This window comes from Anas acuta, chromosome 22 (genome assembly GCF_963932015.1).
Source record: "Anas acuta chromosome 22, bAnaAcu1.1, whole genome shotgun sequence".
Lineage (NCBI taxonomy): Eukaryota > Metazoa > Chordata > Aves > Anseriformes > Anatidae > Anas > Anas acuta.
Window position 1 is genome coordinate 370,952 of NC_089000.1, and position 26,460 is coordinate 397,411.

At 44.5% G+C, this 26,460-nt stretch overlaps 1 protein-coding gene across 2 annotated transcripts; it reads right to left on the reverse strand.

Moving 5' to 3' along the window:
• Window positions 1-739: 739 nt before the first annotated feature.
• On the reverse strand, window positions 740-26,452 carry CDC42 (cell division cycle 42). Of its 2 annotated transcripts, none has more exons than XM_068658290.1 (6): window positions 26,296-26,452; window positions 14,917-15,058; window positions 10,273-10,345; window positions 8,232-8,341; window positions 7,925-8,122; window positions 740-2,159 (listed from the first exon to the last, which is right to left on the reverse strand). In XM_068658290.1, exons 2-6 carry the CDS (start codon window positions 15,019-15,021, stop codon window positions 2,070-2,072), a joined length of 576 nt encoding a protein of 191 aa, XP_068514391.1. In that variant the 5' UTR covers window positions 15,022-15,058; window positions 26,296-26,452; the 3' UTR covers window positions 740-2,069. The 2 variants fall into 2 exon arrangements, with proteins under 2 accessions (XP_068514391.1, XP_068514392.1); XM_068658291.1 differs by lacking the exon at window positions 740-2,159 and adding an exon at window positions 3,470-3,647.
• Window positions 26,453-26,460: the final 8 nt, after the last annotated feature.

Sequence of the window (26,460 nt, forward strand, 5' to 3'; positions counted from 1 at the left end):
CATCACACACAGAGCAGTACCATCAGCTGTGAGCCAGAGAGCTACAGACAACTCTCCCCACAGAAGACAGCAACTAAAAACTAAACTGCAAAGCTGAACAGCAGCACTAATTGCTAAAAAGTGAAAAGCTCATGTTTTACGCTGAGCTTCTGGATTACAGTACCCAAAAGTCAGCTTCTTAAATTACAAGTTACCTTCAACGAAGCTCTTTGGAGTATGTTTTTAGTAATTAATGCACATTATACATCAACAGTGCGAGACCTCCTTCCTTCGCAGAATATACCAAAAGGTGCAGTAAGTCTGTGCACTTTCAAATAGGAGGTAAGTATCACATCATTTCCTCCTTTATGGATTTTTGCTATCTGCTCATGAATGGCAAGCAACAGGAAACTTCACAGAGACCACCTCCCAGACAGAAGAGGTACAAGAGCCCAGTAACTCCCCAGAGCCTACTTTTACAATTTGGAATCAAGCAAGTGCTCCCTTATTAAAGGACCACTGTGCCCCACCCACCCTTCAGATTTGGGTATGACAGCAGTGACTGCCACAGATCCCAACCATCTTAACAGAACTGAGGCCAGCAGCACAGAGGAAGGAAGGTGTAAACTGATAGCATTAGGTATTAAGGAAAGGCCCAGTCTAACTTGTAAGGACCAGAGAGGGGCTCACAAAGGACAAAAGCCATGTATTCACAAGTCCCTCACACAAAGACAACGGAAATAACTACCCTCAGGCAGGCTCGTGAAGATATTTTATGTTTAATACATCTGAAAAGAATGCATATACAAAGAACTTAGACATGAAAAAGCAATGGTTCAATACTAATGAGTTGACAAGAAATTGGAGTTTGGGAAGATGGAGAAGATTCCCTAAGTCTTAAAAGAAAAAAATTGCAAGCCAAAGTGTGTTTTTTGGTAAAATCCTTAATAACACTGCAGTCTACACGAAGATCCTGCACACAATCCTTATAGGACTGTAGCCCATCTTGCAGGTTCAATGTTACTTACAAACAAAATGCAGAAAAAGGGGATTCCCTTAACTGGTCCCTACATGGTGCCACACTGAACACTAGAAAACCCTCCAAGAGCCCTCCTTGCAGTTCCTTCCTACTGACACAGGTCTGTATTTCCACCCCTCCTTGAGGGATGCTGGCCCACCCAGCACAAGATGCACCACCAAGACCAGCTCCGAAACTCGTTTTAATGCAGAATGGGTCCTTTCAATGTCTAAACAGCAGTGTATACACTGGTCATTTTAAGCATTTCTCAAATAATTAAGGACTGGCAGAAGATGGACTTATTATAAAGCCAACTGAGTTAGTGTGGCATGTTTAAAAATGTGCTGTTATTTCTTCATCTTGTGACAAAAAGTTTACGAAAAGACTGGCAAGCTAATTTCAAGTCTGATGGTGCATCCAGAGAAAAGGATTCTTCTATTCCTAAGACTTTATAATTTAGAGGATAGGGTAGAAATTCACGACCTGCAGAGTAGAAAGCCAGGAGGAGAAATACAAGGCAAATTCAGAGGAGATGCAAGTGCATTTTCTACATTCCTCCTTAGATGAGCACCAGCTTGGGACATCTTACTTTCCTGTATTTGTCTGTAGTATGAAAGTCTGCTGACACACAGGCTGCTGGCTGACTGCAGAACAGCCCTAGGAGTTCTTGAAACCAGAACCAAGTCTTGCCAGACTGATATAAGGGACAAGACTTCAATAAAACAGCCTAGAATTAGTCTGTTACAGAAAAAAAGTCATCACAAGCATTGCTGGATTTTAAACAAAAAAATTAGAAACAAGTAAACAAAATAAAAAACTAGTATTGATCAGTGTTTTCCGATACTACATAATTACTCAAAATTAACTAGTTTAACTGAATTGAGGGGACACCGGGGAATAAACACTAACATTCTCATCTCACACAGGGATCGTGTGGGGGAGATGGGAGTGCAGGGCATTTGTCATTATTGCAAAAACAAAATTTTAAAATTTGTATCTTTAGTTTGATTTAAACATTGCTTTTAGTATGACATCAAACACCAGCTTTGCAGAAGGGGCTTTGGAGGGACGTTCATAGCAGCACACACCTGCGAGTCTTCTTCGGCTCCGGAGGCTCCAGGGCAGCCAATATCGCCTCATCAAATACATTCTTTAGGCCTTTCTGAAAAGGGGCAAAGAGAGAAAGGGGCAGTCTCATTTTTGAGTTCACATAAACAAAACCAGAGAGAGCCAAGTGGCAGACAGACCCTGCTAGCAAGCGGTTGAGGTTTGCCATCTGGACCTCCCAGAGCCTCCTCTGCTCATCCAGGGGCTGCCCAAGCAGCGCTGCTGCGGTTAGCAGGTCCTCAGCAGAGCATCTGCTTTGCTGAGCAGGAACAAAGTCCTTTGAGAATGGACCAGTATACTCCACAAGAAGCAAACGTGTACTGAAGTCATATACCCAATGCGGATTTTATGATTAGTTGGCTAGTAACACATTTCACATGCTAATGACAAAGCAGAAAGTGCTGCATTCGAATGAAGAGCCTGGTCCGGAACACGCTGAGCATAGCAGTGCAGACCCCCGTGTGTCAGGAGAGAGAAGAGACAAGGCAAGCATGCAACAATCAATTGCTCCAGTACACGCTGTGGTCAGGCCTCTGGCCCCACGCACCCCATGGTTAAGAAGCAGCCAGGTGGAGCCCAGAAGCTGTGCATGGTATCGGAGAAGTCAAGATGGGAGGAGTACAAAGCAGATACATTGCATAAGGGTTAAACTGAAGCCAGGAAGTGCAAATCAGAATAAAGTTTCATCACTCCTTTATACAAACAACCGCAATTTTTAATTTCAAAATTTAAAGAAACTACAATTGACGTTTTCTCCTTAAAACAATAAAAATCAGAAGCGTAAGAGTAAGAAGCAGCTTTACATCTTACAGTAACAGGCTTTAAGGATCTATTACTGAAATGTTCTACCATGTTAGTGAAAGCAAGAAGTTTAACAGTTCATAAAGCAGCAGCAAATACATTGATATTTCCTTCCCAAGGACTTACAAATACTCCACTACAGCACGGACAGCCAAAGCAATAGCAACAGAAAAACATCTCACTGCACAAAGGAGAACCAGAAAATCCTTCACATTACAGCGTAACTTGCAGATCACCGTTTCATGTACTTTTGTCATGCAAATACATTTAACAAGAGTCACAAGTAGAAATTGAAAATACGCATCGCTTCTTCCAGCTGGATTCAGGAAGATCAGACATGTCTTACTCTGTCAATCTTTCTTTAAAATAATGATGTAATCAGATCCTTTCCCCCAACAGCCTGAATTATAAAGCTACCCACATCTGGCAACCCAAGCAGTAGAGAGTTAAGCGAGTCCAGTTCACATTCCACAGTCACAATGTTTTACTAAAGATCTTAAGTATGGTTTTCAGTCCAAGAGCTAATACAGAGGTTGCTCTAAAATGGTAAGCAGACACAACAGCTTTCAATAAAGGTGGTTTTATTCGTTTTTAACCAGGTTTCTACAGTAGTGGGACAGAGGAAGCAGCAGCAAGAGGGGAAGGAGAAAGCTTAGAATATACAGCACTTCCTTTTGGGCTGAGTTTCCGGAGGCTCGAGGGCAGCTAGGATAGCCTCATCAAACACATTCTTCAGACCTCTCTACAAGACAGAGGGGAGGAGAAAAAACAGCAGCCAGGTTAGAGGGTTAGAGAAAAACAAGCAGATACAAAGAGCATTCAGGACAGAGCAGACTGAATTCACAGAGGCAGTAAAAATATTCACTTGGCAAAAAACAAATTAGGTCCCAGGCAGAAATTTCATTTAGATGACCCGGAAGTCAGACAAACAGACAAAACATGTGACAGGCCATCAAGTTCGACAAAATGAACACCCAAAAGGGCAGAGGCACAAACATAGCAGCAATTGGCAGAGACAAATAGGGAAGGAGCTGCACAAAGAGCAGTGGCTACCCCTGTACTGTACAGTCAGTGAACTGTACTGAATATAAACTTAGTGAGATTAGAGGGGAACAAACATGTTGGAGAGCAGCTTGCCCCAACACAGAGGCCCAAAGGGTTGCCCAAACACCTCCTTTTGTAGTCACCCACTGTGGTAGGCAAGCACATAAGATGCAGGGACTCGCTGTTCCTATCTACTAGGACAGCAGCCAGTCCGGAGCAAAGGCTCCAAATAATTCTGCTCTGTGAATTCAGTCTCTGAATAACTGAAGATTTCCAAAGAGCTGGGAAAACAGTCTGGGACTGAAGCAGTACCTCTCTAATAAGTCATCATCACCTTCAGACACTGGCTACTGGTCATGTAAGAAGTGATGCAGCACCTTACCTAGCACTGCTATGCTGACACTAGGAGCCAGCTACAGGAACAATGCATTTCAGTTATTCAGTTAGTTACCATGGGAAGTATAACCACTCAAGTCCAGGAAGACAGACACAGTGTTAGGACTGGAATAACAGAGATCCAACACCACACCAGGAGTCACATAGCTGCCAGAAGCCTGCAGGGATTACACCAGAGCACAAAGCACGCCTTGCATTTGCTGGAAGCACAACGGAAACACCAAAGCACATGGCCACCCCCACACAGCTCTGCCAAGCTACAGGTGAACACCAGAGGTGAAACCTGGCTTACTTTGGGCTAACTGGACTCGCCTAAATCTACTGTCATGAGCGCAACCTTCATAAATTCAGAACTGCTTTACACCAGCCAAAGAACAGAAAAGTTTAAGTTGCTTTCTGCAAGTAACTTAATCTCTGCAGAATTAAGATTTTTTTTTTTAAAAGGAAGATCATTCAAATGTAACACATTTCTCCCTCACAGGTTAAACTAGACATATATATCTTTTAGCAAGTCTTTTACTGAAGCACATGCATGGGAGATCTAAGACAATTCTATCTGGAAGCATTTAAGTCCATCAAATTACAAGCAAGATTATACTTGAAGGTACGTAAGCTGTCTAAGGAAGTCACCACGTACAACAGTTCCATACATTCTCTCCAGCCTTTTTTTTTTAAGCATTGCAACCCATACTGATTAAAAACCTATGGAGTTCAAATAAATAATACCTAAATTGAGTATGAAAACGAAGTAGATTTCCTTTCTCCATGAGATTAAGGCTGTCATATAGACTCAATTGTAAGATGTTAAAGAACTCAGAGGAATAGTCAAGAAAAATAGGCTTCCTTAATTCTACTACTCATAGGTTCCTTCATTTTTCTAGCCCACAAAAACGGGGATCGATGAAGTGGAGAAAAATCAGGGGCAAAGTTGTTGTGAAAGTAAGACTAGAATCAGAAGTCCAGATGACAGAAGAATAACCCCATGAAGGGAGCAGTGTCTGACACCACAGCACACAGCCTTGGTGCTCTGGTTCAAGTAATACTGGTTCCTGGGCTGCACTGGGAAGCCAGCTGAACTCAGGCTCCCCTTATTCACAGAGGGTTTAAGACACTTTATAAATCTGGCTGTGTCAAAATCATCAACTATGTTCAAGTCCAACATGAGGAAAAAAAAATAAGGAACCAAATTCAAAATGTTCCTGTGTGTCAGGTACTGGCACTGAGCTACAGAAAGTTACTCAGACTTGTATCAAATATACCAAGCAACAAATCAGTCATTTTATTTGTAAGCTGTTTGTCAGTCATCCTTCCCTAAAACAGAACATTATCTACTTTTACAGTAGTATTTGGGTATTATTTTTAGATGTAATTGAAGAAACTGAAACAGATCTACTTCACTGCATTCATCACAAAAAGGGATTCTACACCTAAAAGAAAATAAGGGAATAAAACTCACTCCTCACCATTACACATTCAAACTCAAGAAGGTAAAAGATACCGTCTCTATAAAAAACACTCAAACTCAGCCTCTTACAGCTCACCTACTACTTTCAGAAATGACTCTTCCCCATAAGCAAACAAAACCTTCCTTCCAGAAAAACACATACTCTGGCTCTACAATGTTACAATTATTTGCTATTGCAGTGCCAAAGTCATTTGCGAGGTAGTGGGAAGGCCGAAGACTACCTAGGCTGCTGAGGTGAACTGTGTAGATGGATGCTAAGGGAAAGACTGGAACTACCCAGCTGAGTCTAGCTTCAGTTGAAACCAACTGCTAAAACTCTGCCTTGCAGACAGGAAAACCACCCTCCTGGCTAGAGCGGCCAGCCACCTTCTGTGTTCAGCAAGTTGCCAGCTAGATCACTGCTGGAAACTTCAAACATCCCTTTGCAGAGAACTTACGTTTCTGCTTGGCAGCTATTGCCAACAGACTGAGGAAGAGATGTTTTGTGGTGAAGGTCAAAAAATGAAGTAGAAGAGAACAGAGCAGAAGCAGACTGACTAGTCTTTCAGGTGAGAAGGCTTCTGAACCCTCCTACCAGGTTATTCTCTCTCTCTGAAACCACTATCAGGTGTACAATTGCTAGTACTCTGCAAGAAATTCAGGTTGAACTTCCCAGCATGGAAAGCTGTTCCCTGCAACCGATGCAGTTAGTTTATCTGGAAATAAAAAGAACAAAATGGCTTCCATGCCATTTGAGCAGATCAAACAAGGCCAGCCTAAAGCTACAGAAGAATGCATCTCCCTGACCAACTTAAGACAAAAATCCTAGTACCCATTTAACCAGTGAGTAGGTTCTACAGCCTAGTCAGCAGCAGCATTCAAGCTGTGCAACAGACACCAGCTAAAACGGTATTTGAGGACTAAACAGCCATAGAATTACAGTTCAAGCATCAATAGCCCTCCGTTTGCACATCGGCACTAAGGAGTCACAGCCAAGACTACCTTTTCCATAGGGATTCCCAGGATGAACTATAGTATGCCTTACCACAACACATCCAGTACCAGTGTCCTGCTGAATTCCCTCAAAAGCCTCTTCTCAGCAATCACTCAGGCAAAACTTTGTTACAAAAAGTCTCAGGAACCCAAACAAAAGAGCCACCATGCAATCTGGGCAAGAGGTGCAAGACACACTGAACTTCAGGCTTCATAAAGTTCAGCAATAAAGCTTTGTGCTCAAGATACTATAGATCAATGCACAAAAAAAAATTAGAAGAGCAAGACTTGATACTGTGCACCTTTAGTTCCATGCACATCAGGTAGGGACAAATTCATATTTAATGCTCTGTGAAGAGTTGAAATAAATTCTGCAAAAGTAGGCACACAAGATTAAGTTTTGGAGGCATCCAAAGACAGCATTCCAGCTAGCCAATCAATGGTTACTTCCCACTCCAGTATTCCTGACTTAAAGGGAAAGAACTGTTGGGTTTCCTGGCCTCAAGTAAGCAGTTTTAGTTGTTTTTAAGACTCGTTTTCACAAGTTAGTTCATAGCACCACCATGTTGACATCTTAAGAACTATTTGATAGTTATTTTCTGTTTCAGTAGAACTTTCATCTTAAGGCAGATAAAGGAAATGTACATCACCACAGACTAGATGGTGAGAAGAAAAAGGAAGCTCTCACAGGAAGAGAGAGAAGATTTCACAGCTAGGAAGGTTTCTATTCTTAGAAGAGAACTTACTTTGCTGAGATATAAACCACTCATCTGAGAGTTGTTGTTATTTTGTTTTTGCCTGCTCTCTTCAGTAGTGAACTGCATTCTGTGTTCTAACCCACTCGTTGTCCATAACAAGCCCTCTAAGTTTTTGACAGCTATTTTGCTCCAACACAAAAGCAAACTAAGCAAGCAAACCCTCCTCCATCTCCCCTCTACACTATGCCTAATCTTTACAGGCTGATTTGCTTGTACCACTGCCAGCTCCTCATGCCTGAGAACAGGACAGAGAAAGCTACTGTGCCAACAGCAGAAAGAGCTCACATCCTTTCACATTCATACTGAACTGTTCTTCCCCTGTAACTGAAAAAAAAAGAAGTATGGAATACAAACAAGGAGAAACAGTCAAAGACCAACTCTTACCTGCGTAAGTGCAGAGCATTCAACATATTTAACAGCCTTCAGGTCCCGGGCCAGTTTTTCAGCCGTCTCTGGAGTTATGGGCTTCTGCTTGTTCTTGGCAAGTTTCTCAATTGTTGAGGGATCATCTCTTAGATCAATTTGGGTCCCAACAAGCAGGAAAGGAGTCTTTGGACAATGGTGAGTAATTTCAGGTACCCACTAAGGAGAGAAGATACAGTATTTATTACTGACCACCTAGATTAATTCCCTTAGGTATTTCTAAAATCACTGCACCAGCTCTTCCCTTTCTAGACAGAGGGAAACAAACCTTTTCTTTCACATTTTCAAATGAAGAAGGAGACACCACTGAAAAACAGACCAGAAATACATCTGTCTGCGGATAGCTGAGAGGTCGTAATCTATCATAATCTTCCTGACCTAGAAGAGGAGAAAATTAACAGCATTAGAGGCAGACATCAAAGTATCACCCTTTACAGGTTGCTAAAATACATATTGCAGCACAAAAGCATTATTGTGAGTAATCCTAACTCTTAAGCAAATACACATGCCCCGAATCCAAACATTAAGGAGCCTAGTTTTCAAATACAGAATACAGTCAGTTGCTACGTAATAACAAGCTGCTTAAAGTCACAGGAGAACATGGAAGTCAGGAGTATGCTCTAACAAATTGAGATCCAGTAGCCACAGACTGCAGAACGCTTTCCTCAGTTACAACAAAGACTTTTATAGAAGTCTTCTGCACCTGTTCTATCCATTAAATGGATTTTGCAATGTATTTTGCCATCAAATTTCATTAACATGCACAAACAGTTTTGTTCACTAGGTCCCAACTGATACTTGCAAACATCTAGTAAAGTGTCCTTTGAGCAGTAAAAGAATGCTGCTGTTATGGGAATAATCAGGCTGTCCAACAGCATTCCCCTAAAAACACACCGAAGTCCCAGTAGCTGGAAGTAGCTGATTCAACACCTGGGACATCTCAGTGCGAGATGACCTACAGTTTGAAGACAGATGCCTAAAAAAGCTTGTTAAAGCTATGGTGCTTGGCTGGACACAGATGAACTAAGCACTGACCAAAACACTTCACTGCAATTAGCAGTGTACTCCAAAAAGCTGTCTTCATGGTAGAAAAACATTTTATAATAAAAGTCATTAACATGGGTTTCATCCTTTTTTAAAAAAAAAATATTTATCTATTTTTAAGTTCTGTGACTTTGTGATAGCTACTGTTTGGCAAAAAGTTAGGTGACTCCTGAAGTGCCGAGCCTTCCATTCCAGAAGCCTGACTCCAAAAGGAAAGCCGTTATATCCACAAGCTCAAGTCACTTATATGCACTCAGCCATTTGGTAAGCCTGAAGGACTACTAGATGGGTCACTGCACTCAGGGGCTGACAGCATGAATGTGTACTTCTGCACAAGCTCTGGTTTCCAAAGGCCTGAGCCATGAGAACCTCAGCAGTACAACAGGCAGCAGGACCAAAACACAGCTCTTACTGGTACCAGTGAACAGCTCCAAAGCTAAGCAGGTACCAGACCCCTGAGTATTGTAAGAATACAGTAGACCAGTGTAAAAACAGCTGGAAAGAGCCACATTAAGTTCTGCCAAGTCAATTTTAGGTAACAGGTTACTAACTAAGGTCTCCTGAAGAACCATACACTGAATAATTCAGATGCTGCTGTACTGCTCTGGTGTTATTATGGGCTGGGGACTGGGTAATTAACAATTTAACCAGTTTCTAACCTGTCCCATTAAGTTTTCCATGCTATATAATAAACAGATAGTAGTTTAATCACTGTACGTTTCTCCATTCAGAAACGGAAATACAGTCTAGTAAATATGAAGTGTGCAGATTTGCAATTTTAAAAAGCACATATAGGGCTTATGAAGCCCCATACAACATCCAGATTTCATCCACCTTATGGCACCAAAGACAAGCCACATAGGCATCTAAGAGGTTCCACTGCTTGTCATCCTCTCTCGGCATTTGGCAAAAAATAGGCTATTTACTAAACAAACAACAACAAAAAAAAATCACACACAGTCCATGTATTTTCTTCAGTTTTCTTCTTTACTTTTGTTTAAATAAGACAAAACCTCTTATCCACCAGGTAATCCCTGAATTAGAGGTAAAAGTTTGAAACTTGTTATGTAGTGTCACAAAATAGAACAGCTCTACAAGAAGGTTGGTTGCTTTGTCTAATGAACTCAATTTAGCAACTCCCAAAAGCTCAGGAAAGCGGAATAAAGATTTTTCCCTTTTATAAAAAAAACTGCATGTCTTCATGTTCAACATCGTAACAACTAAAAGTTGGGGTGTTACAATGATGCAAACACTTGATTTCTCACCTGCAGTATCAAATAGGCCTAGGGTGTAAGGCTCTCCTCCAATCATCACTGTTACAGCATAGTTATCAAAAACCTGTTAAGAAAGCATATTAAGAGGATATGAATAAGCCGTCATCCTACTCACCTTGCCAGACGACCTCCAGTTTGTGCAACAGTCATCTAAGCAGGACAACAGAATCCATCAGGCTTACTATGCTGCTATTAACAGGACAATTCAATTTGGAACGGGGATGCAAAAGTTGTTTCCACAAGGTACCTAAAGCAAAGGCACACTAGATACACCACTGAGTGTAACTGGGTAAAAGCTATTGAACAACATACCTCTAACAGCTCTTGCCTGTAATTGAGGTTTCCCACATTGCCACAGAAATTTCAACCTTCACACTTACACCCCAATAACACACGTCCCCACTAAGACAGAAGTGATGAACTTCAGTCTTGCCTTACTTACATCCTTCAGGACAGAGCTATGGGATTACTACTCATAGGACTGCAGTCCTCTGAAGTTCATCTTTCTGAACATCAAGGAAACATAATTCAGACCCCATCTTCTCAGCAAAAATTTATCCTCCAACTTTGGAGGAAAGCATCCCCAGTAATGCAGCCAAAATCAGTATGTGCCAAATTCACATCCCTAATCTAAATGGAGAATCCAGCTCTGGAAGATCAAGTCATGGTCTCTGTGCAGCAGCAAGTACAACAGTCCTGTCCACAAGAGGAGCCATGCTACACAGGCCAAAAGCTAACCCTGCACCAGAAATGGTTGACCAAGTAACTTTTTCACAACACAGCTGACCACGAAGCTTTTTCATTCAAAACCTGCATACTCATTAGGGAGTCTGCTGTCTGAGATCAGCACCCATAGACCAAAGACTGCATCTTCAAAACCACAACAGACTGTTTCAGAAGTTACGACCACCGAGAACCATTCCCACTGAAACAAAAGCTGTCTCTGCATTCTGCAAGATTACTCAGAGACGGTTGAGATCCGAGTAAGGATTGGCAGCAGGCTACACTTCAGCACAAACCTGAAGGCTCAGAAGCTCTCACAGGTGACATAAACTGCAGCACTAATTTAAAGCAGGTCACACTCAACTTGAAAGCTTTTCATGGAAGTGAGAGAAGGAAGAACATGGAGAAATGAGCTGTCACATGCAGTTGTAACAAAGGCTTAAGAGTCCAGGTCCTTGAAAAAATCCCACTAAATTCTGAGGCTAAGACCAGCAAGACAGCACTTCAAATGTGAACTTTCAAGAGCTGATCAGATCAGTCTCCTTTCCAGACAGCTGTCCTGGTTAAAGCAATACCTGACACCACACTCATTTTTTCAACTTGGCACAACTCACTGTGACTGAGAAGCTGTACGCAGGAAGCTGCATGCCCCCAGCTGAAAGCCCACCTTCCAGACTACTTTGGATAAGCTTTCAAGATGTTAAGTACTGTACTATATTTCAACACACAGGTCTGTTATCTGCAGCCCAATCCCTTCCAGACTAACAACCCAGAAAGCATCCGATTACAAGCAAGACCTTCAGCCTGGAGGAGGGCAGCGGGCATTTCACTGGGCATATGCAACATATGATGACCACTGCTCCAAGACTGAGAAGTACAGCTCAGGATGAGAACTCTCCTGCTAGGTACAGACCAGGAGACTGGTATGCCCCCAAAGGTCAGAACATTTCTTCTTCTTTTAGACCTCAGCAGGCATTCAGAAGTTTAACTCCCCAGAGATGCTCAACCAGGACTCCTGCTTGACTCTGTTCCTCTACTATCCCCTTACTTTGCCCATCGAACAGCAAGTTTAAAATACTATTTGGAGCTGCCCATTTTTTAGGAGCATTAACATTTGGTTTGTTTTTATGTTCCCTGTTTGTTTTTAAAGGTACAGTCACTATTGAAAAGGTCTGGGGTTCAGCACTAAGAAGAGACCAAGGCTATAAGGCTAGCCTTCAAACAAACCTGGAAACTACAGACCCAGCACAACCCACAATTTTATTTTCAGTTGAGCCAAACAAGCTAAAACCCAGAGTAGCCATTAGCCAGACAAAAAGTTTCAATTCCTGCCAGCACAAGGCAGCCCTTTACAGCAGGAAGCCTAAACTTCTGTGGTACAAGGCTCACACCTGCCCTACCATTCCCCAGACAATTTCCTTGCTACCTTTTCTGAAAACAGGAATGAAAACCATGCATGGACCTCAGCACCAGCATGAAATTCATCTCCCACCAAGAAACACCCTGAAGAGACAGAACCGCAAAGCAAGTAAACTTATCTAGCAGTCTGAACTGTTAGAAACATCAGCGTTTTGCTCCTGTTATTGTTCATAAGTACCACTAAGCACAATGACCACATGTGGTTTATCTCAGCACCTCCTGTATTCAGTATTGCATAAGCAGAAGGACTCAGCCGAAAGCAGGCTGACTTCTTCATTGCAGCACTCCACATGCCATGAGGCACACTCAACAAAGGGTGCCTGCTATCTTCCTCTCTCAGACACCTCACAGTAGTGTGCAGCAGGATTTGCTGTTAGATCAGCAGTGTAGCTGCAGCAGGACTCCCAGTGCTGGTTGGCTCACTGGCCTTGAGCCATCGCTCGTATTTACCATGCTCCAGAGCAAAACTTTATCTCCAGGTTTTCCTGCTTAACCATTTCTGTTACACAGTCTGACTTTATTCTAGGGTCTTTCTTACATGTCTCCTTCTTCAGCCACAAACATTTCATGGACATTTGGGTTTGCTGACTCTCAGCTTGCTTTCATTTGGGAACAATGCTGTTGTATTTCTTTTCCTGTTTATTACTAGAAGCATGAGCCTGAATATCAGAGGTTACTTACCAGTTTCCAGAGTTTGAAATGAGCAGGGTTAGAAATAAGACTGTGATATTCCCAGAACAATGTGTTTCTTGAGCTATGAGGTTCAGAGGTAAATACTATTTCAAAAGCATTGGACAGCTTTAAAAGGGACCCAAATTAAGCCTTAGCACACCTTGAAAACACTTCTCTGGCAAGTAACTTAATTTCTTGGAGTAACTTTTCCACACAGTTTCTTACCAGGGATTTATAGACAGTACTACCATCTGCAGGACAGCAAATTTAAAGAGTATATTTTGAAGCCTCATGAGTTTAAGATTAAAACTTTTCAACGTAATTAAGGGTAATTTCACTAGGGATAAGTATAGAAGCGGCTGGCTGCCTGCCCGAACTCACTCATCACTTTCATTTTGTCATGACCATAAAGACTAGCTTAAATAGGGCAAGCAGAATTCCACAGGTTCGGTATGCAACATGGCTGTCCTAGAAGCACCACAACAAGATACTCAGCACCACTCAGAAAAGCTAGAGAATGGTGAAGTGCCCCCACTAGCTCATAACAAGAGGATCTCCATGACAGGCTGAACTTAGGTCTCCATGCCCACAACACAACCCTCAGGTTGGTCACTGCATCCAAGCTGAATACACTTAGGTTTGGGGTACTTCAAGCTTACTCTTCAGCTCCAGATCTACAACTAAAACAAAAGGAATATCAAACCCATGAAAGTCCATCCTGTTCCTAGGAAACCTCAAATTTAGCAAGCTGAAGATCTTCAGAGAGTGTAGAAAGACAACAGCTAAAAAAAAAAAAAAAGAGGCATGGAAGCTCACTGCAACTTCTCTTCCACAAAGACAGGATTTTTTTTTTTTTTAAAACTAGCTGCTATTTTGAAAGAGGCATCAGGAAGGAGCTACCCAGTAACTCAGAGGAGTTATCTACTCTTTTAAGTTGCTTTACAATAGCAGAAAAGATCATTTACCCCCCCCCCCAAAAAAAAAACTGAACTATCTCACTGTCAGCATGCCAATCTTGCATATCCAATATTAAGTGCAGCATCACTTCCCTATTAGAAAAATAACTCATGTGCCTCAGCCAAACTGCTCTAAACTTGATTTTTAGATAAGCCAAAGGATTCAATATCTCAGAAATCTGACCCTGTAATACTCAGAGGTTACTGAAGCATGTTACATGGAGATAGAAATAGCAAAGGACTACACAAAGTTAAGTATCTGGATGTACAACTGGAATGAGATTGTGCAGTCTAGATGCAAACATGACTTCAGGCAAATGTGAGAGAAATAACTAGACATGCTCTGTAGTTCACAGCATGACCTATGGACCTCTCAGAGTTGCAAAGCAAAAAAAAAAATCAGCATCAGAAATAGTAACTGTGGTCACTGGCTGTTCTAGCAGCATGAAGCACTAGTTTCCCTAAAAGTGAAGGCCTAAAAATGAAGGTACAGCTACAACTGAGCTCAGCAAGCTGGATAGCAAGAGTTCCTGCTGCTCACTCCCCACTTAACAGTTCCAGCAACTGCAAGTGATCCTATTCACAGAGCCCAGCTGATGGCCACCAAAGAGAACCCAGATTCTACAAATAGTCAAACAGCATACAGACTACATGCATGAAAAGAATCCCAGCACTACCAGGTAATAGCAAAAATCAGTAGCAGCAGCGTACCAAGCTGATCATTACTTTTCCAGGTGTTAGCCTCCAACATGCTGTAAGAACAAGCGTTAAGGTGTTCGTGCCATGAAGGTTAGTTAGGAAGGAAACTCATGCTGCCCAACTCGATCACACCAAAAGAACAACTGGAGCTGTTCTCAGCACTCACCGTTGGTACATATTCCGATGGGAATTTATTTGTTGTGTAAGAAATTAAGAGACAGGTTTTACCAACAGCGCCATCGCCCACGACTACACACTTAATCGTCTGCATAGCTCACGTCTGCTATAGTATCAACTCCAACGTAAACCTGAAAGAAAACAAGAGAAGTATTTAGAGGTTTTTCATTCTCACTGTATAGCAGGTTGTCATTGATAAGCTTCAGCCAGAGCCCAAGCTCCCTAACAGGACGCATGGGATCTGAACACAAGACATTCCTAGATGGTGGTTGATACAGTCTCTCCACCATACACACACCCCAGAGGATTTTCATATATGCAAATTCCTCCATATAGCCAGCCTCCCCACTGCATACAACTGCCAAATACCAGCCAAGATTTTATTTGGCATAGTCACTTCTCATGCTAGGCAGAAGAACCAGGTAAATTACATCACTCCTGTACACAGTGTGGTTTTTGCTTAGTTACCCAGAGCTGGGAGAAAAAACAATCTTTGCCTTCCCAGAGTGTTTCTAATCCATAAAAATATCCAGCCTTAGATGCACTGAAAGGTAGAAGTGTGAGCTTGGGTCTCAATAGCTGCTAAATAAAACACATCTCACAAGGAAATACAGCAGTATGAGTTTTGAAACTAATTTATGGCATAAAAATAAGCAGGCACAGACAGAAGTAAACATGACATGATTAATCCTCCTTCCCCCGCCCCCCCCTTTTTTTTTTTTGAAGGTTTAAGTACAACTCTAAAATCTCTGGGTTATGGTTGCTACTTCAGCAAGTACTTTGATCCCCACTTGGAAGTGGTGACTGAACTGAGGAACTCAGCAGCACCAGACCCCGAGCAATCTCATTACTCCCTGGACACAAGATCTGGAAGCAGCCAGCTGCTGCAACGCTGCCCTGCTACAGGATTTATTATTGGAACTAAATCAATATTTACCTTGACACCTCAATCAATATTTGCCTATCAATACTTCTAAACCTTAGCCTGCTGCCTCCAGTGCCAGACAGCTGCCCTTGATTAAGATGTCATTTTAATTAGAAAAATACAAGGCCTTCAGTTATTTCTTTTCCACATACAGGTATGAAATCCTGACTCCAGCAAGCCTTGTGTCAAAGTCGCCACCAAGTTTCAAACACTTCCATATTACTGAAGTTTATAGCAGCAAAGATTTGCTAACTGAATTATTCTCAGCCAGGGTGCAGGGGGGGAGGACAGGGCAAGATATCCACTACAAGTTGCTAGCCTAAAGCATTGCCACCATTTTGTGGGGCAAGGATGTCGCCGTGGCTCTCATTTCTGGGTAACTGCATAAAAAAAATTGAGCTGCTCCCTACAGAACCATGCTACCAGGACCTTCCTGGAGATCTCCCTTTTCTGAATGACCTGGGAGAGAGAAAAATGCAGTTCCAGATTTTGAGCACTCCGGTCGTAGTAAGCAATACAATTGGATACAGCACAGCTTATGTGGGAAGGTAATTGCTAATAACTCAGAACAAACAGCATCAGCAGCTTTTCTTCACATGCTGTAGGGATGCTCCAAGACTGAGCCAGCTATCTTCAAATGAACTATCTCAAAAGATGCCCAAAGACAAGCATTCAGCAGTGCCAATGCACGGCCCAGGTAGCAGCCTTTGAGTTCTTTTCAGCACTAGTAGATCAAGTACAATAAAGCACCCCAAATGGGGTTTTCCAGCCATTTCTTGCTTGCTTTTTCAGTTCCAAGTGGAATCTATTACGCTGCTCACCCAAATTCAAGGAATCTCTGCTCCAGCTGGCCTTGCTCATCCCAGGCACTGGGACAAGCAGAGGAGCACACCCACCTCTCGGTTACACTGCCAGCTGCTGCCACCCCTTCAGAGGGAGCCACGCTCACTTGCCACCCCTCTGGCAGACACCTACCCCTCCGTCCTGCCTTCCTCCCTCCTTCCCAATTCTCCTCCTCTTCTATTCCCCCTGTAATCTGCAGGCTCATCCCCAAGGTAGCCTTTCCATAAGCCCACAGCACACTAACAGAAGAACCCAGCGCTCTGAAGCACATCCTGTGCATTGCAACATCCCAACCCAATTAACGACAAAGTGCTGCGTGTGCACTCATACAGGAAAAGCTCACGTATGCCTTCATAAAAAAGGGGTGTAACTGATGTTATTCACTAAGCCTCATTGCTCCAGTGGACCTCAGTCAAGCAGTAACAAAGCAACACCTGCATTACAAGGTGCATCAGATCACAACTGCACTGCAAACCCCACGTTTTTCTGCCCTTGGCCACAGCCAGGTCCCCACACCGGCTCCAGGTGAGATGATGCTCTGCTCTTACCGGGGGCTCAGGTCAGACCCTTCCTTCCCCTGTGACTGAAAACACAAGCTGGACACGCACCATGCACGCCGGCAGTGATATGCCTGAAGCTGTCAGGTCAGGCACGTGCATCAGCAGTCCCAGAGGATCTCAGAGAAGCGCTGCTCGCCCTCACCACGCACCTCCTGCCAGCAGGGCAGACCAGGCTGCAAATGCTGCAGCACAAAGCAGGACCTGAACTGCACAGCAGGCGTCTGGATAAGTCAGGGTAGGTTTTCTTAAAGGAAGAAAAGAAGATCTACTACAAAAGACAGAAATTCTAACAGGCTGACTGCTACTTCTCCACAGAGATTTAATTCACCCCACATCCAAGTGAAAGCCGTTCTGCTCTTTAGGATTGCTGCCTTCAAGGACCAAACTGCATTCGAGCACATCCGTTATGTAAAGGGAACCTTCCCACATTTTGATAAATGGATATATAAATTCACTTCTAAACACTGAAATAAGGTGACCCAAGTTTTAAGCAGATTTAGACTGTTAAGCATAGGCCTCCAAAGTTTTACTGGTGGGAAAGCAGAGTTGTTGAGTAAGTCATTTTACTTGGATTAGAAGGCTTTCTGTATTTCCTGGATGAGCTACTTGATGTTCACTCAGCTGAAAACAAAGTCATTTTTAGAGAGCTATCTGCTCTGTACTATCTGAGCACCTATTCCTCCATAGGAGGAAAAAAACAAACATTTAGAGATACATCAAGTTGTGACATGAAAAGAAATAGTCCAATACGAGATACAACTGGAAAATAACTCTTCCCCAAAGCAAATGCTAGGGAAGGAAGAAAAAGTTCCACGTTTCTATCTCCTCCCCACACAGTGCCTAACAGAAGTAAGTCTACTTATAGGACACCCAGCACGACCAGAAAGCACTCTTTTTTTTTTTTTTTAAATGTCTGAGGGAATTGAGATAGACTGGAAAGCACCCAGTGTGAGTGCAGGAAGTAGACTGAGCCATGTAGTTGAGCCTTTCAGTAAAGTCCAGAAAAGAAAGCTGATGAAAGCTGAATATAACACAATTTAACTTAGTTCTGCTCAACAAGGCTTTTTTAAAACCTAAATTCATTTAATTTTCCAAACCTCTTTGTATTATAATCTTGAATAAAAAAATAAAAAAATCAGTGCTTCAGTAAAAAATGTTACCTGATCATACTTCTAACATTCATTATATTTTCACCTGTTCAGCATGTGATTTCACAGAACTCAGAAGCATCCCAGAAAAATAGGATCTAGCTTTCTGGAACCTGAGTTACAACATCTGGTAGTCTACAAATTCATCACACAGTCCTCCTATTCCAGGACAAGTAGGTCCATTTTTCAGAATTTTGCTGAAAGTTGCAACTGGCAAATACAAATGTTAGGATGAACACCTAACCAAAGTGCCCCACGCGATATTGCACGAAGAGGCATTACACGTCCACACCAAGGAAAGCCTGGAACTGCACCCATTCTCAGCACAGGCCTGAACACACACCAGACGACATCTGCCAGACAACAAAAATCTGAAGCAACCCATGGCAGGCTACCACTTAGTAGCACAATTGGGAGAAACACTGCCCCAAAGAGCTGCAGCCCCTCCCACGCGAGCCATTTTCCCATTACAATGGCAAACACACAAAGCACAGCATTGCTACAGGAGCTGCTTAGTTTTAAAAAACAGCACGTAATTCACAGTAGTTATGATATATTCCAGTTACAATGTGAAGTACTAACTGAAGGGTTAGTGAAATGGTGGCATGCTTCATATATAAGTGCTCCCTACTACACTATGGAGCACAAACCTTCGTGATCCCACCGTCACTCCTGACGCACAAGTTTCAAGCGACTGAATTGCTCAAGATTCATTTTTTGAGCTACTAATTTCTGTGTTCAGGTTAAAATGTGTACCTTCCTCTAGCCAAAGGAAACCAAGTTGTCAAATCTGTCCACACATCCTGTACTAGCTTCCTGCCGAGCCACGGCAGCACCGCGACTTCCTCTTCACGCAGCACTGCGATTGCTGCCATTTCAGCACATGGCGGCTGAGCCCCGTTCGCTGCAAGCTGGCGATCAAGAACCATTTCACGATGCTCTTCAGCACGCACCATTAACGCACAAGCCAAGGCTTGAGCATCCTGTCACAGCTTCAGAGCCTGTTCCGCACTGCAACAAAACAAGCACAGCCATTTCTGGAGACTGAAAAGACCACAAAAACTTTTTTCCAAACAATGGCTTTACAGTAAACAGTGCATCCATCTAACTCCTCTGGGGTCAAAGCAGTCAGAACAACACTATCCAGAGGATTTTATCCATGCCAAACCTGTTAAACACTCTCATCCTTCCACACTACCTTTCATTTCATATCTTATAAAAGAAATATTTCTGAATAAATAATGTGACTGATTTAGGAACAAGTTCTCAAACAAAATCCCATCCATTTCAAGGCACTGCACCCAAAAGCGCTGCCCCTTCACCACCTCCCCTGTCCCCACCAGAGAGCAACACTTTTGCTTTTCAAACCGAGAAGTCTCCCATACCATGTGCACTGCAGTGCTATAATCTGTTAGTAGTACCCCAGCAGTCAGGTTTGCCCCACCAGAGACACCTACCAATATCATGCAGAAAGTTCCATGCCTGTATTGCAAAGCCAGCAGAGCAGCAGACACTCCAGCTCCGAGATCCCTGCACACAAACAGCTCTCCAAAGCTCAAAGCACACCAGTTCAGCTGTCAGCAGGAGGCTGGACCTGTTGGTGACCCCTCCATTGCCACACATGGCACAAAACACCAGCAGAAGTAGCCCTCTGAGACGGACTCCAAGAATAGCGAGCAGACACAGAAGTCAAAACTAGTTTGAGGAGCAGCGTTACCATGGGCAGTATTTCCCTCTGCAAGCATACAACAGCCATTTCCAGAAGTCACCCAAAAACTTCTCAAGCCCACCTTTCAGCTTGCTAGGAGTCTTCTTCACGGAGGAGATACCTCACCCCACAAGTATGCTAGCATAGAAGCAGCTGATATCCAACATGATACGTGAAATGTAAAAGACACATAAACCACTTGGTGCCCGACATTACCTGCCCACTCGTCTGTAGCACTGACTGCTGCAGGCACAACAGCATCCCTTAGATTCAAGTCAGGCTGAGGGCCTGGGGGTTCAATTTCTTAAACAGAGCTTTAAAAAAAGTTGTCAAGCTACAAACAGCACAGCAGTAGCACTCCCTCAGAGCAAAGGATGAAGTCTAAGGCAAAATCTGCTAAGAGCAGGAGACTTGCTTAAACAGTCTTGTACCAAATCAATTAAGGGTCTTGAAAAAATATCCTTCTTTTTGAGGATTTTTTGACCTGCCAATAAAAATTCAGACACTCCTTTAAATCCTATATCAAAACGTACACTCTGCAATGTAGAGACATCTCAGCTAGAAATACCTAACATACAGTTTATAGAGAAGTTACCTAATTACAAGACATACAGCCAAAAAGCTGTTGCTACAAGGTGCTCTCAAGACAACCACAAGCCTTCTGGTGAAGACCCATCCTTTGCCATCACCAACAGCCCCGGTCTCAGTGTGCAGCAGAAGGGACCCATGGTCCCTACCACCACGAGGGCAGGATGGGCTCTGTGACAGACCTCAGTCTGACGTTGGTCTCAGGACCACAAAGGCTGCCCTCAGTACAGGAACACCAGCTCAATATAGGGGCGCACCAAGTTCCCAGACACACAGTCAAAGTCTGCCACTTGACAAAATTTGACTATCCCAACATCTACATTGTTTTCAAGCACCTTTTTTTTTTTCCCTGGACAAGTTACTATGAGTTACCAAAGGAGAAGTCCAAGGTGTTCTTAAAACACAACTGCCCAAGATGAGCTGTTTTATATGCCTAATGCAACTTTTCTAATTAAGCACTGAGTGACAGCTACTTTGCACTACTTCTCAAAGGCTCCTCACAACAAACCAGAGGAGCAGAGATGTGCACAGGACGGGAATTAAAGACAGCTGGCTGGGGGAATTTTAAAAACCCAAACCTAAACTACTAGCAGCATTATACCATCTTTCAAGTTCCACAATTAAAAAAAAAAAAGGCAGTTGGTAGCCACACCATTGCATTTTAGTCCTACATTTGAAAGAAGAGCTACCCGTGAAGCCCAGTCACACAGTAAGCATGACTCAATGGGCCCTGTGCTGCTACAGCAGTCCCAGTGATCCTGTGCTACAAGGCCGACATCTGCTCATGTGCTTCAGTGCTGGCACTGCCAGTTCGTCCTGCTTTGTACCTCAGAGCAAATTACAGCAGATGTAAGCTGACAACAGTAACCTTTCCTTTAACATCAACTCAACAGGAAAAGGCAAGAGTGCAAGATGGCTGCACCGCCAAAACCAGCCAGCAGCACCGGGAAAACCCCGCCCTTACAAAGCACCAAAAAGCATATGTGCTTGCATTAAGTTCTTATTTTTGTCAAGGACATCTTGCGATTTTACTCTTCGCTAACTGCCCCACAGGATGCTGTTTTACTCTACCGTGTAACAGAATCCTGTTCGGTATCCTCATTCTGTGTTAAGCAGTCCTAGCTAAATGACCTCGGGTTCATGCCACTAAGTTACAAATACAATGCAGAGCAGCCCTGTGCTGCTGTTTGCACTACTGACTTATCACAGCGCACACTCACCTCGGTGTTTCCCTGCCAGTGGTAGAGCTGACATTGGCAGAACTGCTATTTTGCACATTTGTTCACAGCGGCAGCCACCCTGCGTGCACATCAGCATTGCTGTTATGTTTGGGGAGCGGTGCAGCTGCTGGGGCTCCACGCACACAAACTGCCCGGTGTCTGGAGGAAGCAGCACACCGGGGGGCAGTTCAGGCCTATCAGCAACACTGCCAAGGACTGAAGAGATGAAGCTTTATCAGCATTCCAGAAGAGACTTTATCAACAGTGACCCACCTCGGTGTTTCTATTAAAGCGAATGAAGCAGCTGGCAAACTAAAACAGCTAAAGCCAGAGCTAAAGCAGCAGAGGGTGCCTGGCACCCAGCAGCCGCAGGAGGAAGCAGTGCAGCCCTGCCTCACAGCACGACAGATCTCAGTAGTTGGCACACACAGACACAACACCTCCTGCTCCAGGGCATGGAAGAAGAGGATCCTCCTGAGAGGCCCTCTGCCTAGGCTGAGCAACACAAGCAGTGAAGTCACTGAACTGGAGCTGACTGACCAAAGCACAGACAGAGGATGCCCACTGGCACGACACAGCCCAGCACCTCCACAGCCAGGCTTCTCCACTGCAAACAGCTACACAAGCGTATGAAGTGGTGGGTGCCTTCCTCCCTTACATCCAAAAACTGCAAGAGTGGTTCCGTTATTTTCTGCCAAAACAGAACACATCGTTGGACAAAACCACAGCACCTTTCAACCCAGGATCTGAGTGGTTCAAGACAGCCCATTACAGGAGGTGCCCGCTGTGGCATCCGAAACCACTGCCACACCACGAGGGAACACGGCTGACTGCCTCTGAGCCTCCACCAGACCCACGCCACCACCACTTGAGCTTGGCCCTGACCCTGATTCAGCCCAGCGAAAGCCTTCACCCAGCCATAGTTTGGTCTACACTTCGAAACCTGCAATCTGACCACGTGCACAGAAGACTCAATACAGACAAATGTGGTAGCTGCACATCGCTTCCAAACAGCAAGGCTCAACAGAAAGCCTGGTGCACACAGAAATCGCACAAGAAGCAAGCATTTGTCTTTTTTCATGAGATGAGAACAGAGTTCAGAATAATTTATGCTGGGAATTATGCCTTACCATTCAAAAGAAATGGTGGTAAATTAGCAACACAACAGCTTAAAAATAGAACAATGCTTCCGAAAAGTTTTTGCACATCTAACTCATTTTCTCTCTATAAAGCCACTTTAGAAAAGTCAGTAATGCCTCATGAAAAACAGTGACTTTACTGATGAGGAAACGGGTTAAACTGTATTTTGGAGCTTTTAAAGCTTCTTTAAAGCAGAAATCATAACCTGAAACTCAAAAGGAAGAGCACAAAGGTCAATTACATGACAACACAGTTGAAACTCTGCTTCCCACATTCATTATTTTAAGTTTATTAAATACCCAGGTCTAAGTAAATTCAATTCTTCCATCCAACATCCATCTAAAGGACCCACCACCAGAACCTGGGAATACCTTGCCTTAATGCACATTCTGTCACTTTTTTGCTTTTTGGTCTCTGATTTCGGCCAGTAACCTAGGTACCATCAGAAAGGTACAGAAGGGCTTACAAGAACTTCCCAAGGCAGCTGCTGCAACAGGGCATCCACAGATACTCAAGAAGGTTTAAGCCCTAGGAAGTACTGCCACTGCTACCCTTAGCTCATATGGTATAAGCTATTTTAAACATGGCTTGAAGGAAGCCACCTAATTAACTGATGATAGGATGCAGAAGTATAGCTGCTTTAAATTCCTGTTAAAATTTCAGTATAAAAGCTAATCTAGTCATTATGTCATTTTATTTGTTGTACACTAAATACTAAAAATAGTTTTTTCATACACATTTAGCATAACGGGGTGACAGTAGCCATGGCAGAAGCCTAAAATACACTAAGTGGATAAAGAAAGCTTCTTGCTAGACAGAGCACTATAACACAATTTCACTTCTATTTACTTTGACAGCAACCTCACCTTCCAGAAAGAGGCGTTCTTTCCTCAGAAGCCAGGCCTCAAGCATGAGGATAACTACATCCCCCTACAGCTCCTCTTTACAGGCCATCGCTGTAGAAGCTGGGATGGCTGAAATTCATATGATCAAGCCTAAAGACAAAGCAAAAGCTGGGCCAACCACAGAAGGCAGGCAGACGGACTAGCAGGACTGAAGGGTGCAGGAGCACAGACAACTGAAAGCTGCAAGCACTCGTAGTATCAAACAGATAACCAAAACTGCAGTGATGTGTATTCGGTATATTGTACAGGTTTTCAGAAGCCCTGAAGCAGTGCTGGAACCTACTATACCAATACATTGTATCAACTTTGAAGCCTGTAGGGCAACAGATAACTGATGAAAAGATTTTAATTAAAATGTCCCAGCTGTCTACGCTCATAAGACTTGGAAATTTTTTTCAGTACAACAATTCCATTTTAACTAGAAGGAGCTGTAATATCAGGATTAGCAGTCAGCTGCACACCGCACTCAGCACCAGCCTTGTACACATTTCCCAGGAAAGCAAGAAAAAGATAGAGGCACGCTCATCTGGGAAATCCCTACAAGTTTCAAATGGCTCCATTTCTCTTTACAAGTGATCTTTTAGTAGTAGAAGATCTACAGTTTTATTTTAGATACTCGAGGGATTTCACAACAGATCTACTTCACAACAAAAACAAACATTTCAAAGCTGGCCATCAGTCTTAGGTAAGCAAATAACCCAAACCTGCATATGTAATGAATCAAAAGCATCAGGTACAGGTCATGAATAACCAAGTTCAAAGTACGCAAATCTAACAATTAAAATTTCTGCCTAAAACATGTTAGCAAACTGCAAGCAAGTTTTATCTTGCATTACAGTAGTTTTTATTCCTTGCCAAGACTTAAAAATGCTTTTCCTCCTTATTACTGAGGCACATAAGGAGTAAACACTTTGAACAAAGAATGATTTCACAATTAACAATATATTGATTCAAGCCTTATGGTCATCCGTATGACCTGTTTCAGATGCATATTTGCCTTCCCCATAATGGGTAAAATAACAAAGAGCAGTTTGCAAAGAAGAACGACAGATTTTCCACATATAGTTATCCAAACATGAAGACTTTCTATCTAAAGTTGCTTTTGCAATTGAACCTTTCGCTAACCAAAAGAGGCAATTTAAAGTGCTTTACTGAACTATTCCAATCAGTAACACTTCAAGCTTGACGAAGGCTTTAAATACTCTTCTAAAGAAAGGAAATTTAGGGCATTTCTATTTCACATTTTGAATAAGGACAGTTAGCACCTCTTTTTCTAGGGGAGAGAAAACATTCACAGATGAACAGGAGACAAAGACGATCATAGATGGTCAGACTGGACTACTTTTGACTCCACAGTCGTCACCGGTCTCCTCGTTCAGGCCTCGTCTTTACGGCGCTTTGTCGAAGGATGGTAGCAGAGCAGCTCTAGGGGTTGCAGTACCCACCCGGACAGGGCAAACGCACCATTTTGCAACTCTTTCTTAAGGGCGGCTTTCACAACCCCAGCTGTTACGCTCACAGCCACCTGGCTGCAGAGGGCATCCCCCCGCTGCCACCAGCTCCCACCGGCCTCACGCCTTCCACCTCGGCAGCTCCACAAGGCGCTGCGGCAGCCCCTTCACCTTACAACCGGGGCTCCAAAACCGAAAGGGAAAAAAACGCGCCTCAGCAGCAGCAGCAGCGGCCCTCGGAGCACCGCCACCGCCTCCTGCGCTCGCCGACACCGGGAGCGGGCCGCGGGGCAGGGCAGCGGCGGCACAGAGCGCCCCCCGCCGCCCCCCCTGCCCAGGGGGCCGCAGCGGGGCCTCGCACAGCGCCGCGAGCTCCCGGAAGGAGCGGGAGGCCCGAGCCCCGCCAGCGCCGGCCCCGGCCGCCCCGCAGCCCAACCGCCGCTCCCCGCCGGGTGCCGAGGCACCGGCATTTTCCCTCCTACCCCCCCCCCCCCCCCACCACCACCACCACCACCCCGCCCTCCCCGCTCCGCTCCGCTCCCCTCCCGGCGGGGCCCGAGAGCGCCTCCGGGCCCGGCCCTTCCTGCCGCCGCCGCTCCCTAGCGCCGAGGCCCCGCCGCAGCGGGCGGATGAGGAGGCGGCGGCTGCCGAGCGCCGCCGACCCGGGCACCGCCACACACCCCCCCCCCCCCACCCCGGCGCACCCCTACGGGCACAGCCCCGGCTGAGGAGGCCCCGCACGCACAGCGCGGCCCCGGGAGGGTGGCGCCCGGCCGGCCCCGAGCGCTCACCCCCTCCCGGCCCCCCCCCTCCTCGCGGCGCGGCTACCCCCGGCCGGGGGCTGTGGGGGGCGGAGGGGCCCGGCCCGTGCCCCGCTCACCTCCGCGTCTCCGCCGGGCGTTGGCAGCTCGCTGCGGGGTCTCCTCGGCTCAGGCACAGGGGCACGCCGCCGCTGACGTCATCACGCAGCGGGCTGGGGGGCGGGGCCTCGCCGAGTCGGGCGGGGTTTGCGCGGCCGGCGATGACGTCACCCGGCGGTGGGGCC

Excerpts from the sequence above, each read along its gene's own strand:
- CDC42 (XM_068658290.1), bottom strand. The coding sequence starts at position 15,021 with ATGCAGACGATTAAGTGTGTAGTCGTGGGCGATGGCGCTGTTGGTAAA. Across the intron at positions 8,342-10,272 it reads AGGCCTATTTGATACTGCAG|GTCAGGAAGATTATGATAGA; the intron begins GTGAGAAATCAA and ends CTCCTCTTCTAG. Across the intron at positions 2,160-7,924 it reads AATGCTCTGCACTTACGCAG|AAAGGCCTAAAGAATGTATT; the intron begins GTAAGAGTTGGT and ends GCCCCTTTTCAG.